This window comes from Kogia breviceps, chromosome 12, assembly GCF_026419965.1.
Source record: "Kogia breviceps isolate mKogBre1 chromosome 12, mKogBre1 haplotype 1, whole genome shotgun sequence".
NCBI lineage: Eukaryota > Metazoa > Chordata > Mammalia > Artiodactyla > Physeteridae > Kogia > Kogia breviceps.
In genome coordinates this window covers 79,755,501-79,767,939 of record NC_081321.1, presented here as the reverse complement: position 1 = coordinate 79,767,939, position 12,439 = coordinate 79,755,501, and the positions used below count along the sequence as shown (strand labels likewise).

The following is a 12,439-nucleotide window of genomic DNA, read 5'->3' as shown; positions in this document are numbered from 1 at the left end:
AACCACACAATACATTATTATTTTTGCTTTAAATTGTCTATTAGCCTTTAATGAAAATTTAAAATAAGAAAAAAAGTCTTACATTTGTACACATATTTACCATTTTTGTTGCTCTTTATTCCTTTGCATAGAAGATTTCTGTCCAGTACCTTTAACGTTTCCTGTAGGGCAAAAGTCTTCTTGTGATAAATTCTTTCAGCCTTTGTAGGTTTGAAAAAGTTTTATTTCATTTTCAAAAGGTATTCTCACTAGGTACAGAATCTAAGTTGAGTTTTTTATTTTCAAAAATTCTGTATTTGAAAATTATTTCAAATATTTTGTCTTTTTAAAATTCAGTTGTATATATCCAATCTCTATTATGCTATCTTGGCCAGAGGCCAAAATTCAATTTCAGGTTTCCCATTTTTACCATTTAAAATTTTTTGTGCTTATTTAGCTTTTAAATTCCATGACAAAAAAAAAGTTTCATCTTTTTGCATAAAGTTACTAAAATTATTTTATTTATCCAACCTCTTTTAATACACATTATGTGCATTTATAGAAAAAGGCAATAGGAAAATATTAACAGGTTTAAATACAGCATGTAGCAAAACACACTTTTATGTCTTCTAAATCTGTTTGATAACGATATATAAGAAAACCTGTTACAAGCCATAATGCTTTTATAACCTGTCAGGAAAAAAGATTACATAAGCACTCCTTTATGCTTTAATACAAATGTATTCTCTGAGCTGCACTAGGACAAAGTAATTTGCTTTTATTTCTTGAAGTAATTATTAGTATGTTTCCACTTATTTAATATATCCTTAAAATCTCTCATCACTTAGGGGAAAAAAGTTAGTAAGCTAGCTAGATTTCTTTTTTTTTTTAAATAGAGTTATTTTAGTAAATACTTTCATCTCATCTCGGAAGTCAAAATTGGGCAGGAGTGCTATATACAAGATACATAGTTTAAATCTTTGGGACAAAAGACTATAAGAAGGTAAACAAGCCAGTAGCCCTCCTCATCTTATATCACTAAAAATGTAGATCAGAGCAGGCAGATGTACACATCTACATATTATCAAAGAGATGTAAATTCTTTTGACAATTAACCTTCCTGTTTTTTTAAAAATTTTATTTATTTTATAGTAAGGTCAATAGTATAAAAATATTATACACAACACACAAAGAATTAGAGAAAGTTAATGATATAAACCACAAAATAAAATAAACCACACCTCATTTGGGAGAAAAAAAATGGCACTAATACTGTAATACTTAGTATGTAATATGAAATTTTCACTGTTTATAAGTTGAATTATATTGATTGAAACTTTATAGTATAATTTTGTATGTTATTAATTCATGAGACAATCAGCAGATATGCAGTTCTGGCTGAGTCTTATAAACCCTTAAAAGTTTTCATAAAGTGAAATTAGCTAAAAAATACCAACCAGAAGTAGAGATTTGTTAGAAGTATAATACAGTAACGTAAATGCAATAGATATAATGTAATCTGTGCAATTCGAAATTCTGAAAATTTTCTTATCAAATGTACAAGTAATAAATAATAGTCATACTTGACTTCATCAAGTTAACAAAATAATTACTAATCAACCTTGTGTTTTATTAGTCAATTGCTTAGAAACCCAAAACACCAATTAAAATTACTTTCTCCATAAAAATAGAAGGTATCTCAAACTCTTTAATAATCAAACATCCAAAAAAATTTGGAAGGCAACTGTCAACCAAAAATATTATCTTGTTAAAAGAGGTTATTAAAAAACATACATCATCTATTTTTTTCTGCACAATTTTCTTTTCTTATGAAAAAGGGCACTTAGTGTATAGCTAAAGCTTTCAGAAAATAAAGATTCTGTTGGCTTTCCTCTTAGGCAGATGACACAGTGTACAGTTTTTAATATAAAAATATAAATATTTTTGACAGAAAAGATGAAATAGTGGTTGGTATAAAATCCCATCACCCTTTTACTCGAAAAAAATTTTCCCAGACGCCATGAAAACAATACTGATTCCATGTAGCTCTGTGTTGCCAGAAGCTTCCCAAATTACAAAACATTATTCAATGAAATTTCAAAAGTGTGCCCGTAGTCTTTTGTTTTCTTCTCGTAGTCTTTCAATTTCTGCCACTAAACCTTCATTCACTGAGTATCTTTCCAACAAAGAGTGCATTTCATTCTAGAAAAGGGGGAAAAAAAACGCTTTTAAAATTACTGGCATTTCACATTTATTTGGCAAGCTGTTTTACATATTTTCAGCTATCATTTTTCTCATGTTCGATTAACTAACTGAATGATTTTTTTTTAACTTAACCACCCTTACTACTTTGTTAATATAAATGAAAGAGCACTGGTGACATTTATATATTTGGAAAGCTAATATTTGCACATTTCTGAAGGTTTTTGCTTACTTACTGCAAAAAGCTGTGAAAAAGTAGCTATCATACTTTTTTATCATACTCTCACATCATATCTTTGTAACTATCATAGGTTACAAAGAAGGGTGACTAGTTAAAATCTATTTTACTTATTAAATTTCTAAAACTCCCTGTTTATTTCTTAGCAATTAGAGATAACTAAGTAAAAATACATCATCCCTTTATGGACTTTTTAGATCCACAGCTATGCTCACTTACAATAAAATATGTCAATACATACCAATTGCATATGAAACTGTTTAATCATCTCCACTTGCAAATTCACAATATCCCTATGGCATGCTTCTCTAGGGAAGAATGTAAAATATTTATTAGAATTATGACAGTTTTACCAGCTCTATATCATTCAAGAAAATGGCTAAACTCTTATTGTTTCATGTTACTGAGTGTTAATAATTATTATTACAATAGTAAAAATACCATTGCACCTAGTATTTATTTACTATGTGCTAGGCACTGCTGCTTCTTGTACTTCAGATGTTAAGAACTCATTTAATCTTCACAACTAGGTACAATTATTACCTCCATTTTACCAATGAAGTAACTGAGTCACAGAGTAGTTATAACTTATCCAATGTCACACAACTAGTAAATGGTGGAGTAGGATATAACCCCAGGCTGTCTACCTCCAGAACTCTCATTACACTACATTCCTTAGTACAGAAATTATCATTAAGGAAAGACACAGGTTTATATTACAATGAAATACAGATAATGCTCTAGGTTATAATGTTTTAACTGTTATCAATGTTTAAGCTATCAAAAAAAAAAAAAAAAAAAAAAAACCTTCCAGCAGAATGAAAAGAGCCTTATTTGGGTGGTTGTAACAGAGGTTACTCAATAAAATGCAATTAATTCATGCCTACAAAAGCCGTAAAAGTGGGAATTCCCCCAGCAGCCCAGTGGCTAGGACTCAGCACTTTCACTGCCGTGGCCCGGGTTCAATCTCTGGTCAGGCACGGTGCAGCCAAAGAAAAAGACATAAAAGTTATGAAGTATAACCATAAAAGGAACATTCAGCCACCTGCCACACAACTTATGGGCTAGAACATTACCAAAATCATAGAAGCTTCCTGTCTGCTCCTCTCTGACTCCAACATTTACCTCTTGGGAGAAGCCTAAGAAAGAAGTCACTACGCTGCTGAATTTTGTTTGAGCAAAGAAATGTTTAAAAAAAAAAAAAAAATATATATATATATATATATATATATATATATATATATACACACACATATGTATAACACAGAATCTGTAGTCAGTATATTTTCGTTGTGCTTGCTTTTGAGCATTACAAAAAGGGTACCATATCCTATGTAGGCTTGAGTAGTGGACATTTAAAAAATAATCCAGTATCATGTTTTCAAGTCTCATGTTCTATATATCTGTAATTCACTGATTTATACTAGTGTGTACATTCTCCTGTCAATTTGAATTGTTTTCAAGTGTTTATTATTACAATGTTGTTATAAACAATCATGTATATGTCTCCCAACCCACATGTGCCAATTTCTGTAGATGATATATCCAAGAGTAGATATGTTGAGTTATAGGTATGATCCAGAGGTACACTGTTCAGACTTACAAAATAACAGAAATTATTTTCCAAAGTGGTGGTGTCAATGGACACATTCATCATCAGTATAACAGAGCTCCTCTAGCTTTACATCCACACCAAGACTTGGTGTTACCAAGCTTTTTACAATATTTTCCCATCTACTGGGTGTGAAATGGTATCCCACTGCATTTTCAGTTGTCCAATTAATTTGTAGGGCTGAGCATCTTTCCTTATGTTCATATACCATTCCTCTTCTGTGAAATGCTTGTCTGTGTCTTTAAACTATTTTTCTACTGAATGTCTTTTTAAAAATAATTATATTATAAAGAGTTCTTTATATAATCTGATCCTTTAGTGGTTATATGAGTACTGCAGATACCTTCTGTCTTTTCATTTTATTAATAGTGTCCTGGGATGAACAATTCCTATTAATATTCTCAAATTTACTAACCTAATATTAATGCAAATTTATCAATTTTTTTTTTCGGTACGTGGGCCTCTCACTGTTGTGGCCTCGCCCGTTGTGGAGCACAGGCTCCGGATGCACAGGCTCAGTGGCCATGGCTCACGGGCCCAGCCGCTCCGTGGCATGTGGAATGTTCCCAGACCGGGGCACAAACCCGTGTCCCCTGCATCAGCAGGTGGACTCTCAACCACTGTGCCACCAGGGAAGCCCTATCAATCTATTTTTATAGGTAGTGTACCCTCTTATTTTTAAGTAACTTCCCAAACCCTGAAGTCATATATTGATATAAATTATCTTACAATGCCTAAAATGTTTCCATTTACATTTAAACTTTTACCCTGTATGGAACTGATTTTTTAAATAGCATGCAACAGGGATATACACATTTCCTCTGTCATATATCACATTTCCATATATACATAGGCTTTTTTTGGGGGGGGGCCTATTTGATCCCTTTTGGCAATTTGTCCACCCTGTGCTAATGATACACTATTTTAATGATAGCCTATCTATCTGACAAACTAGTCCCCTTCAAACTTATTCTTCTCCAGTGTCTTGGTTATTCCTCTATCTTCCTTCTTTCATATACATCTTGGAATTATCATCTTCCTCCAAAAAACCCAGTTGGGATTTGATTGGAATTGCATTCAATCTATAGACCAAGTTAGAAGAACTGACAGCTTCATAATATCTTCCCATTTAAGTGTTCATGCTTTCTAATAAATTTTTTTAATGTTTTTCCACACAGATCTTTACCATCTTTGGTTAGATTCATTCCTAAGTACCTATTTCTTCTGTTGCAACTAAAATATATTTAAAAAAATTTTTTTCTCTTCTGTTTTTAGTTATGACAAGAGCTGTATTAAAAAAACAAACACAAACAAACAACAAAAACAAAAAGTGAAGGCATTGTAGAACCACTAAAGTAGCCAGGATTGGAGGGACCATGGTCTTGTAAAGAAGGCGAGTCTACTAGGTAACCTCCACATTTACCTCTGCTTTTCCCTCTGGGGGATGTGCTGATTCCACATGATGAGGAAAAGAGGCTGAGATGAAAGCAGTGGCCTGGAGTTTGAGACAGTCTCACTTGGTTGGGGAGTATTAGAATTCAGAACTCCCAAGGCAGCCAGGGCTGCAAGGTCCAAGATTCTGGAAAGGGGGTACCTGTAGAAAGTAAACCTGAAACTGTGCAATTTCCCCTCAAGACATCTTTGACTCCTAAGCAATGCCTGTACTGAGTTAGATGGCAGGAAAACAAACATAAAGTGGCAGCTAAAGAAGAGAAAAGGATTTTGAGAGTCCTGTGATGAAGAATTGGAGGTTAAAGTTCGGGACCCACCAAGATAAAAAGGCCTGGTGAATACTCCCGACATTCAGCTCACATCTTAAGAGGGCACAGACTAAACCCTAGGAATAAAGGCAAACCAGAAATAAAATAGCCCTAAGAAAACCTAAAACCCAGGAAGTGATCTGCTTGCCAGAAGAAACTTAAATCTTCTTGAAAGACAACAGAAATAAACCCAGAGATTTCTGCTTAGGATGTTAGCTCCCCAGCCCTAATAATGAGAACAAGCCAGATAACCTACAAAATCATACATTTTAAATAAATTCAACTCTGAGAGTGCAAAGAAATCTAAATGAACTAAATCCCAGAAAATGGTGAGTCCCTCCAGAAGAAGAAAGACCCACAGTTGTTTTCATCCTAGACAGAGCAGCAGGGGAGGAAAGCTGCCACTGATAGGGTAAAGAGAACTAGCTGAAATGTTTATAGATTTTTTAAAGGCCAAGTGAAGGCTGTCAAGACAGTTCAGAATCCCAAGGAGTTCCAGTCGAAAATAAAGTCTCCATTCCCTCAACAACTTTTTGCCACAGGCCTTCACTGAGTTCTCACGTAAAAATTAGGGGCAGAGCAGGAGGGCTGAGAGGGACAGCCCCTAGGGCACAGATGCACAGAGCCTGGTGAAGACTTAGGGCAGGGGAGGAGAACTGAGAGTAACCCCTCTGAAGCACTCCAGGCCCTCACAGAGAAGTCAGCCTCCAGAGCTGAGGGAGAATGGCTAGCAGAGAGCCTCTCAATAGCCCACTCTGTCCCTCCGTTGTAAGGTACAGCTGGCAACACCTACTGGAGGCTGAAGTCAGAGCAGGTGAATTTGCAGAAATCCTCTGAGCCATTCTGGGTCCTCTAAGCAGAGGCTGCCTATGGTTGACAGAGGGGCAGAAGAGCAGAGAGAGGCCCCTACCCACCCTCAATCCCCAGGTACAGGCACACAAGGCATGATCTCTTTCTAAATTTGCCCCAGAAGAACTGCTCCCTTTCTGTGTTTTCAACATTGCTTTATTCACATTATATTATAGCTGTAACCAGACAATTCTGCTATTTTGCCCTATATGCATTCCTGAAATAGCTCATCTTTTTAAAAACTGTGTATGGAAAAATAATAGGACCAGATTTTTTTAAATGTGGTATGTACATAGAGTATTATTCAGCCTTAAAAAAGAAAGAAATCTTGACATGTGACGTAGATGAACCTAGAGGGCATAATGCTAAGTGAAATAAGCCAGACACAGAAGAACAAATACTGCATGATCCCATTTATATGAGATATCTAAAACAGTCAAACTCATGGAAGCAAAGAACAGAATTGTGGGTGTCAGGGGCTGGGGAGAAGGGAAAAAACAGGGAGTTGCTAATCAACGAGTATAAAATTTCAATTACACAAAGTGAGTAAGTTCAAGAGGGCTGCTGTACAATACTGTGTCTATAGTTAACAATACTGCATACTGCACACTTGAAAATCCAAGAGGGTAGATCTCATGGTAAGTATTCTTATCATAATAACACTGAAAAAGAAAAAAAAAAAAAAGAAAAAAAAAGAAAGAAAGAAAATAACAGGATTTAAGGAGAAAGGACTTGGGCAGACCACTCAAAACCTATATATTCTTTGTAACCTGAGAACTAACAAAGCCAATTAAATCCTAATAAAAATACTAGCATAGTTTAAATATTGAATAATCAAAGATTTTTACCTTAAAAAAAGTGAGGGTCATTTGATAAAAGGGGAAAGAAGATAGAAGAAAGGATTGGGGCTGTCAAGCATGGAGGCAAGGATAAAATGCCCAAAGATGGGGAAAAATCACAAAATAAGAACTTCCTAACAGAGAGCTCATAGCCAAGCCAAATTAAGAGGAAGGGAATAGGAAGAGATGGACATGGATAGGTGATTTGATTTGCTGCCTTTACCTGTGTTCATGTACTTTGTTTTGGTGGCTGTTACATGAACCACCAAAATTTCCTTATCATGTTGTCATTACTGCCCTATTTACAAATGAGTTAATTCACATCAAAGAAACACACATCATAGCAGCACACACTATATACCTACCCTAATTAAACTATAACGCTTTTGTGGGCAGATCATCCATTTTTGTATCCTTAGTATCAGTACATACATATTTGTTAACATTTTTTTCAAAACATTTTTAACATTAAAAAGAAACATGCACCAAGAAAAACTGCACATCTTCTCCAACATTCTTGCTCATGGTATTCCAAATCTGAGCAAGAGTACTAAGTAACTGAAGGTCAGAAAGGGAAAAAAAATGCAAAAGATTCTAATAACTGAAAATAGCTTTCAAAATATATTGAGATGACAGGTAAAAGGAACCAGCATTCTTGAACATTCTTACAATGTTCAAAATTCAAAGAATGAGAAGACAAGGACAGATCTAGGCAAGAACTTTTTAAAATTAAGTATTACATTCTGACACATTCTATTTGAAAATATTCAGAATTCCTTTAAAAAATATCTTTCTCTACTATATTACTGCACATAGCATACTTAACAGGTGATCTATAAATACTGTAAGAATCCCATTTGAGCTTACCAGAATCTGTCCATAGTTTGATGATGAAAAAGATCCACAATGGCAGCCAGCCTGCTATACCATCCTGCCAAGTTATCTAATAACTGCCATAGGGAAATGTGCCTTTTCCTAGCTGATATAAAATAAACTCAGCACTTCAAGATCAACAAAACTCATATTTTCTATGGCTTTATGGACCCCAGAACCTAGGCAAAAGTAGTAACCACAAACATTACTCATAGTTACAGTTTTACACCTAATAAAAAAAGCTAGTCAAGGTCTAGATAATTTCTCAATTACCTAAAGTCATCCAATGTTTCCTGTATCATGTTCTGAATAAAACGGATTTGAACAGATGTCAATGGTGCATTTGGCCGATTATTTCCAATGGTATCAGCTATTTTTTCTGACAGTGAACTGGCAACTCCAGCAGTGACAGAAGATGCTATCTTTGGATCTAAAATTTAAAATGGACAAAATATTAATAGTCAACTTGGACTAAGAGACATCAAACACTTCTAAATATGATCTGGCAAGAGAAAACTTGAAAAACTGGTAAGAAACAGTGATCTTGTGACATTCAGAAAAATTCACTGTCTGGAATATAAATCTTAGAAACTTTCAATGACATTATTTCTGTAAGTCATTTATCTATCTTTCTATTTATCTATCTATCTACCTACCTACCTATCTAAACTGCCAACTGTCTAATGTAATAACATATGACAGAGGAATTAATCTTGAAGAATCTCTGAATCATTTTCTCTTACAAAAGATGAATGTGACAAGCCACACCACAAACTAGATAAACCAAGACTATTAGAAACAAACAGAAGGAACAGAGGAGTAAAGTAGTTCTACAGGCAAGGCCCTAGAGTTTAAGCTAATGCAATATATCCACAGAAATCTTAAAATACAGGTATCTATATAAAAGAGCTACTACTATACAAAGAGTTTTTTGTATAGGTAACTCATCACTGAACCTAATATCGCTTTAAATGTGATGGAGTTTTTAGGGTCTCTGCCATGAACTCTATAGATAGAACTTTAATATGGAAAAAAAAGACAATTTCAGGTACTTAATGACCCACTTTCAAAGGGTCCTATATTCCTATCTGTACCATAGTAGATCAAGACACATAATGGATTGAAAATGAAATTCACACCCAAAGAGTACCAAATCAATGTGGCTGAATTTAACCTTTCATACCCATTTTATCATCTTCTAGTAAGAGAGTCACACACTAGAGAAGTGTCATAAATTTTAAATTCCTTGAACTTTTTCGTCTATGATCACTCTCTTAACTTATCCTTTTCAAGTTAAATACTGGTAGTTTTCAACTTAGCACTCAAACATCAGGAAGTTTTATGTGCTTACTTGGAGTTGAGGATCCATTGACTGGAGGTTCATATATAAACTGGGCTTCAATTTCTTTTTCTGGCTTTTCAAATTTCTCAGGACTTCTTGTTTGGTTGGATGATGGAGAGGTATTTAGATTTCCAGTTTCAGCACCGGAGATCAACTTTGCAAACTTCACATTTAAAATAAACAATTAATATATAAATTCTGGTTTTATCCATATTATCCATATAATTTGTATCTACTTTTCTCTTTTTTCCAGTAAGTACGGTCAGAAAAAGGAAGAAAAGAAAGGTATCTTGAAGGAGAAAAAAATCTTGCTAGGGCCAGTGGCAAAATAAATCAACTTTACTAATCAAAAACAATTTCAATGATAACATGAAAAGCAAAGGCTCATTTACTAAGAATCTGCAGTTGAATATCATTTAAAATGGCAATCACAGTCCAAAACTAAATAAATAAATCCCCAAATTCTCATGTGATAACTGGTCAGAAATATTTCAAAAATAAGTCAAAAGACTTTTTTGTACTTCTTAAATGATATCTTCTCAATATCATTCTAAAAAATAAATATGAAAATAAACAGACATACTGCACTAAAGACTCCATTAGATTACAACAGAAGGTAATAATGATGAATTACCTTCTCAGCACCATCAATTTGCTCTAAGACTTAGGGTAAAAGACTTTACCACCAACTTGGTGCTTTGTGCTACAATGGAAATACATTCTAAAAGAAGTCAGGTATAAAATATTCTTACACAGACCGTTAAAACAAGTATCTTGTCTTAGGAAACAAACAGTGTAAGATTACACCTGCTGTTACCTCCAACATATCCAAAGACAGATTTCAAAAGTATATTTCAGTCTTTAACATGTGACATCAAGATTTAAGAATATTCTCTACCTAGTAAGTGCACAGCACTGTCAATAATCAGGACATATCCAGTGGCAGCTGCCTGCTTTCTAGTGATGAGATGCATTATACTTGCTAGTGCTAAACACACACAGTGAGTTCAATATCATTTATAGGCAGATACCTGCTTGAAGGAGTCTTTAGGTTCCTGTTTTCCCAGATACATTTTCTTAGATTCAGCTGTCAGATCATGATTTTCATTTTCTTCTTTCCCTGGAGACCCCATAAAGACATTAAGAGGACTAGAATGCAACACTGAAGTGCTTGAAGCTACTGGATTTTTTCTTGGAGGAAACACTGAGTTCAACTGTGGTAGAAAGTCAAGGCCTGAAAAAGAGGAGAAAAAAACTAGCACTTATATGGGATGTTCCCCAATCTTGGATATTTAAGAAAAGCACTTAACACAATACACATGTTAATACAGCAGAAAGACACGGGATTTCGATTCAGAAGACAGGTTCACTTATCAGCTCTACCCCTTATTTCATTTGAGTTTTTGGGTAAAGGTCACAAAACTCTCTGTGACTATTAAGTGATCTGTAAATGTGAATGATGATATCCACCTCCCTGAGTGGTGAGGCTTAAAAGAGATATGTCAAGATACATTGAAAACTGCAAAATACAATGAATGTTTTAGTAAATAAAAGTTTTTGACAAAATTGTTGATTTGGTATGTGTCTGTGGTATATCTTGGTAGGTAGCCTCTAAGATGGTTCCTCATGATGCCTGCCTTCTGCCAAGGATCCACCGCCTCGTGTAATCACCTCCCTTGGAATGTGGGTTGGACCTAGGAACTTGCTTCTAACAAAGAGTATATAGCAAACGTGGCAGATCTCACTTCCAAGATTAAGTTACGAACACACTGTGGCTTCCATCTTGAGTGCCCTCTCACTTTCTTACACCAGCCCTGAGCTGTGTTGTCAGCTGCCCTGTGGAGAGGCCCACATAGGCAGGAACTGATATCTTCGGCCAACAGCCACATGAATGAGTTTGGAAGCAGATCCTTGCCCAGTCAAGCCTTGAGATGACTGCATCCCTGCTGACACCCTAATTAAAACATCATGAGACATCTGAAGCCAAAGGTACCCAACTAAGCCATGCTTGGATTATTCACCCACAATTATGAGATGATAAGTGTTCTTTTAAGCTTCAAAATATTGGGGTAATTTGTTTGTTACACAGCAGTAGATAACACAAAATCACTTTTAACTTTGATAAAAATACTTCTCAACAGTTCTTACCATCTCCTTTGCCTACGGACTCATCACTTCCTTTGTTAACCACAGCATCTATAATAAAATTAGAAAATAAAATTTAAAAAATAGTGAAAAAGAAGCCATAGCAATTTAGGCTTCCTATTCGTTCCCCAGTGTTCAGAGACCAATAGTTTTAAGAAGAAAAATCTGAGTAAAGGTAAAGCTAGTATTCATATAAACTTCCCTTTTCATTCTTTTAGCTTCATGCATAGCAGCAAAGATAATTCTATGTATAGAGTCATTTAATGAGACAGCAAGGTATACTAGAAAAAGCACTGGAGTAGGCTCCAGAGACCTGTAATCCAGTTCTACTTATACCACTGAATAGCTCTGTGACCTTGGACAAGACTTTAATATAATTATGCTTCAGTTTCTGTACCTACATAATGGGGACAATGCCCTGACCATCTCACAAGACTGTTTTGAGGGTCAATTGAAATAATGTAAAAATATTTTGTAAGCAACACAATGTTATTAAAAATATAAGGTTTCATTAAAATTTTTTCAATGGTAGAATGTTTAAGAATATTTCAATACTGTAATATTATTCATTTACCAAATAACAACCAAAAATTGCTTAAC

The 12,439-nt window shown here is 34.6% G+C and overlaps 1 protein-coding gene across 2 annotated transcripts in view; it reads right to left on the bottom strand.

Moving 5' to 3' along the window:
- Nucleotides 1-206: 206 nt before the first annotated feature.
- Nucleotides 207-12,439, bottom strand: part of NEDD1 (NEDD1 gamma-tubulin ring complex targeting factor) — a 45,499-nt gene continuing 33,266 nt past the window's right edge. Inside the window, exons 10-15 of one of the 2 annotated variants that reach the window (XM_059082494.2) lie at nucleotides 11,843-11,890; nucleotides 10,726-10,928; nucleotides 9,704-9,857; nucleotides 8,626-8,782; nucleotides 2,661-2,727; nucleotides 207-2,181 (exon numbers count right to left, since the gene is read on the bottom strand). In XM_059082494.2, coding sequence (XP_058938477.1) covers nucleotides 2,077-2,181; nucleotides 2,661-2,727; nucleotides 8,626-8,782; nucleotides 9,704-9,857; nucleotides 10,726-10,928; nucleotides 11,843-11,890 — 734 coding nt within the window. In that variant the 3' untranslated portion in view covers nucleotides 207-2,076. The remainder of the gene's footprint in view (nucleotides 2,182-2,660; nucleotides 2,728-8,625; nucleotides 8,783-9,703; nucleotides 9,858-10,725; nucleotides 10,929-11,842; nucleotides 11,891-12,439) is intronic. The other variant, XM_067009924.1, reaches the window with a different exon arrangement.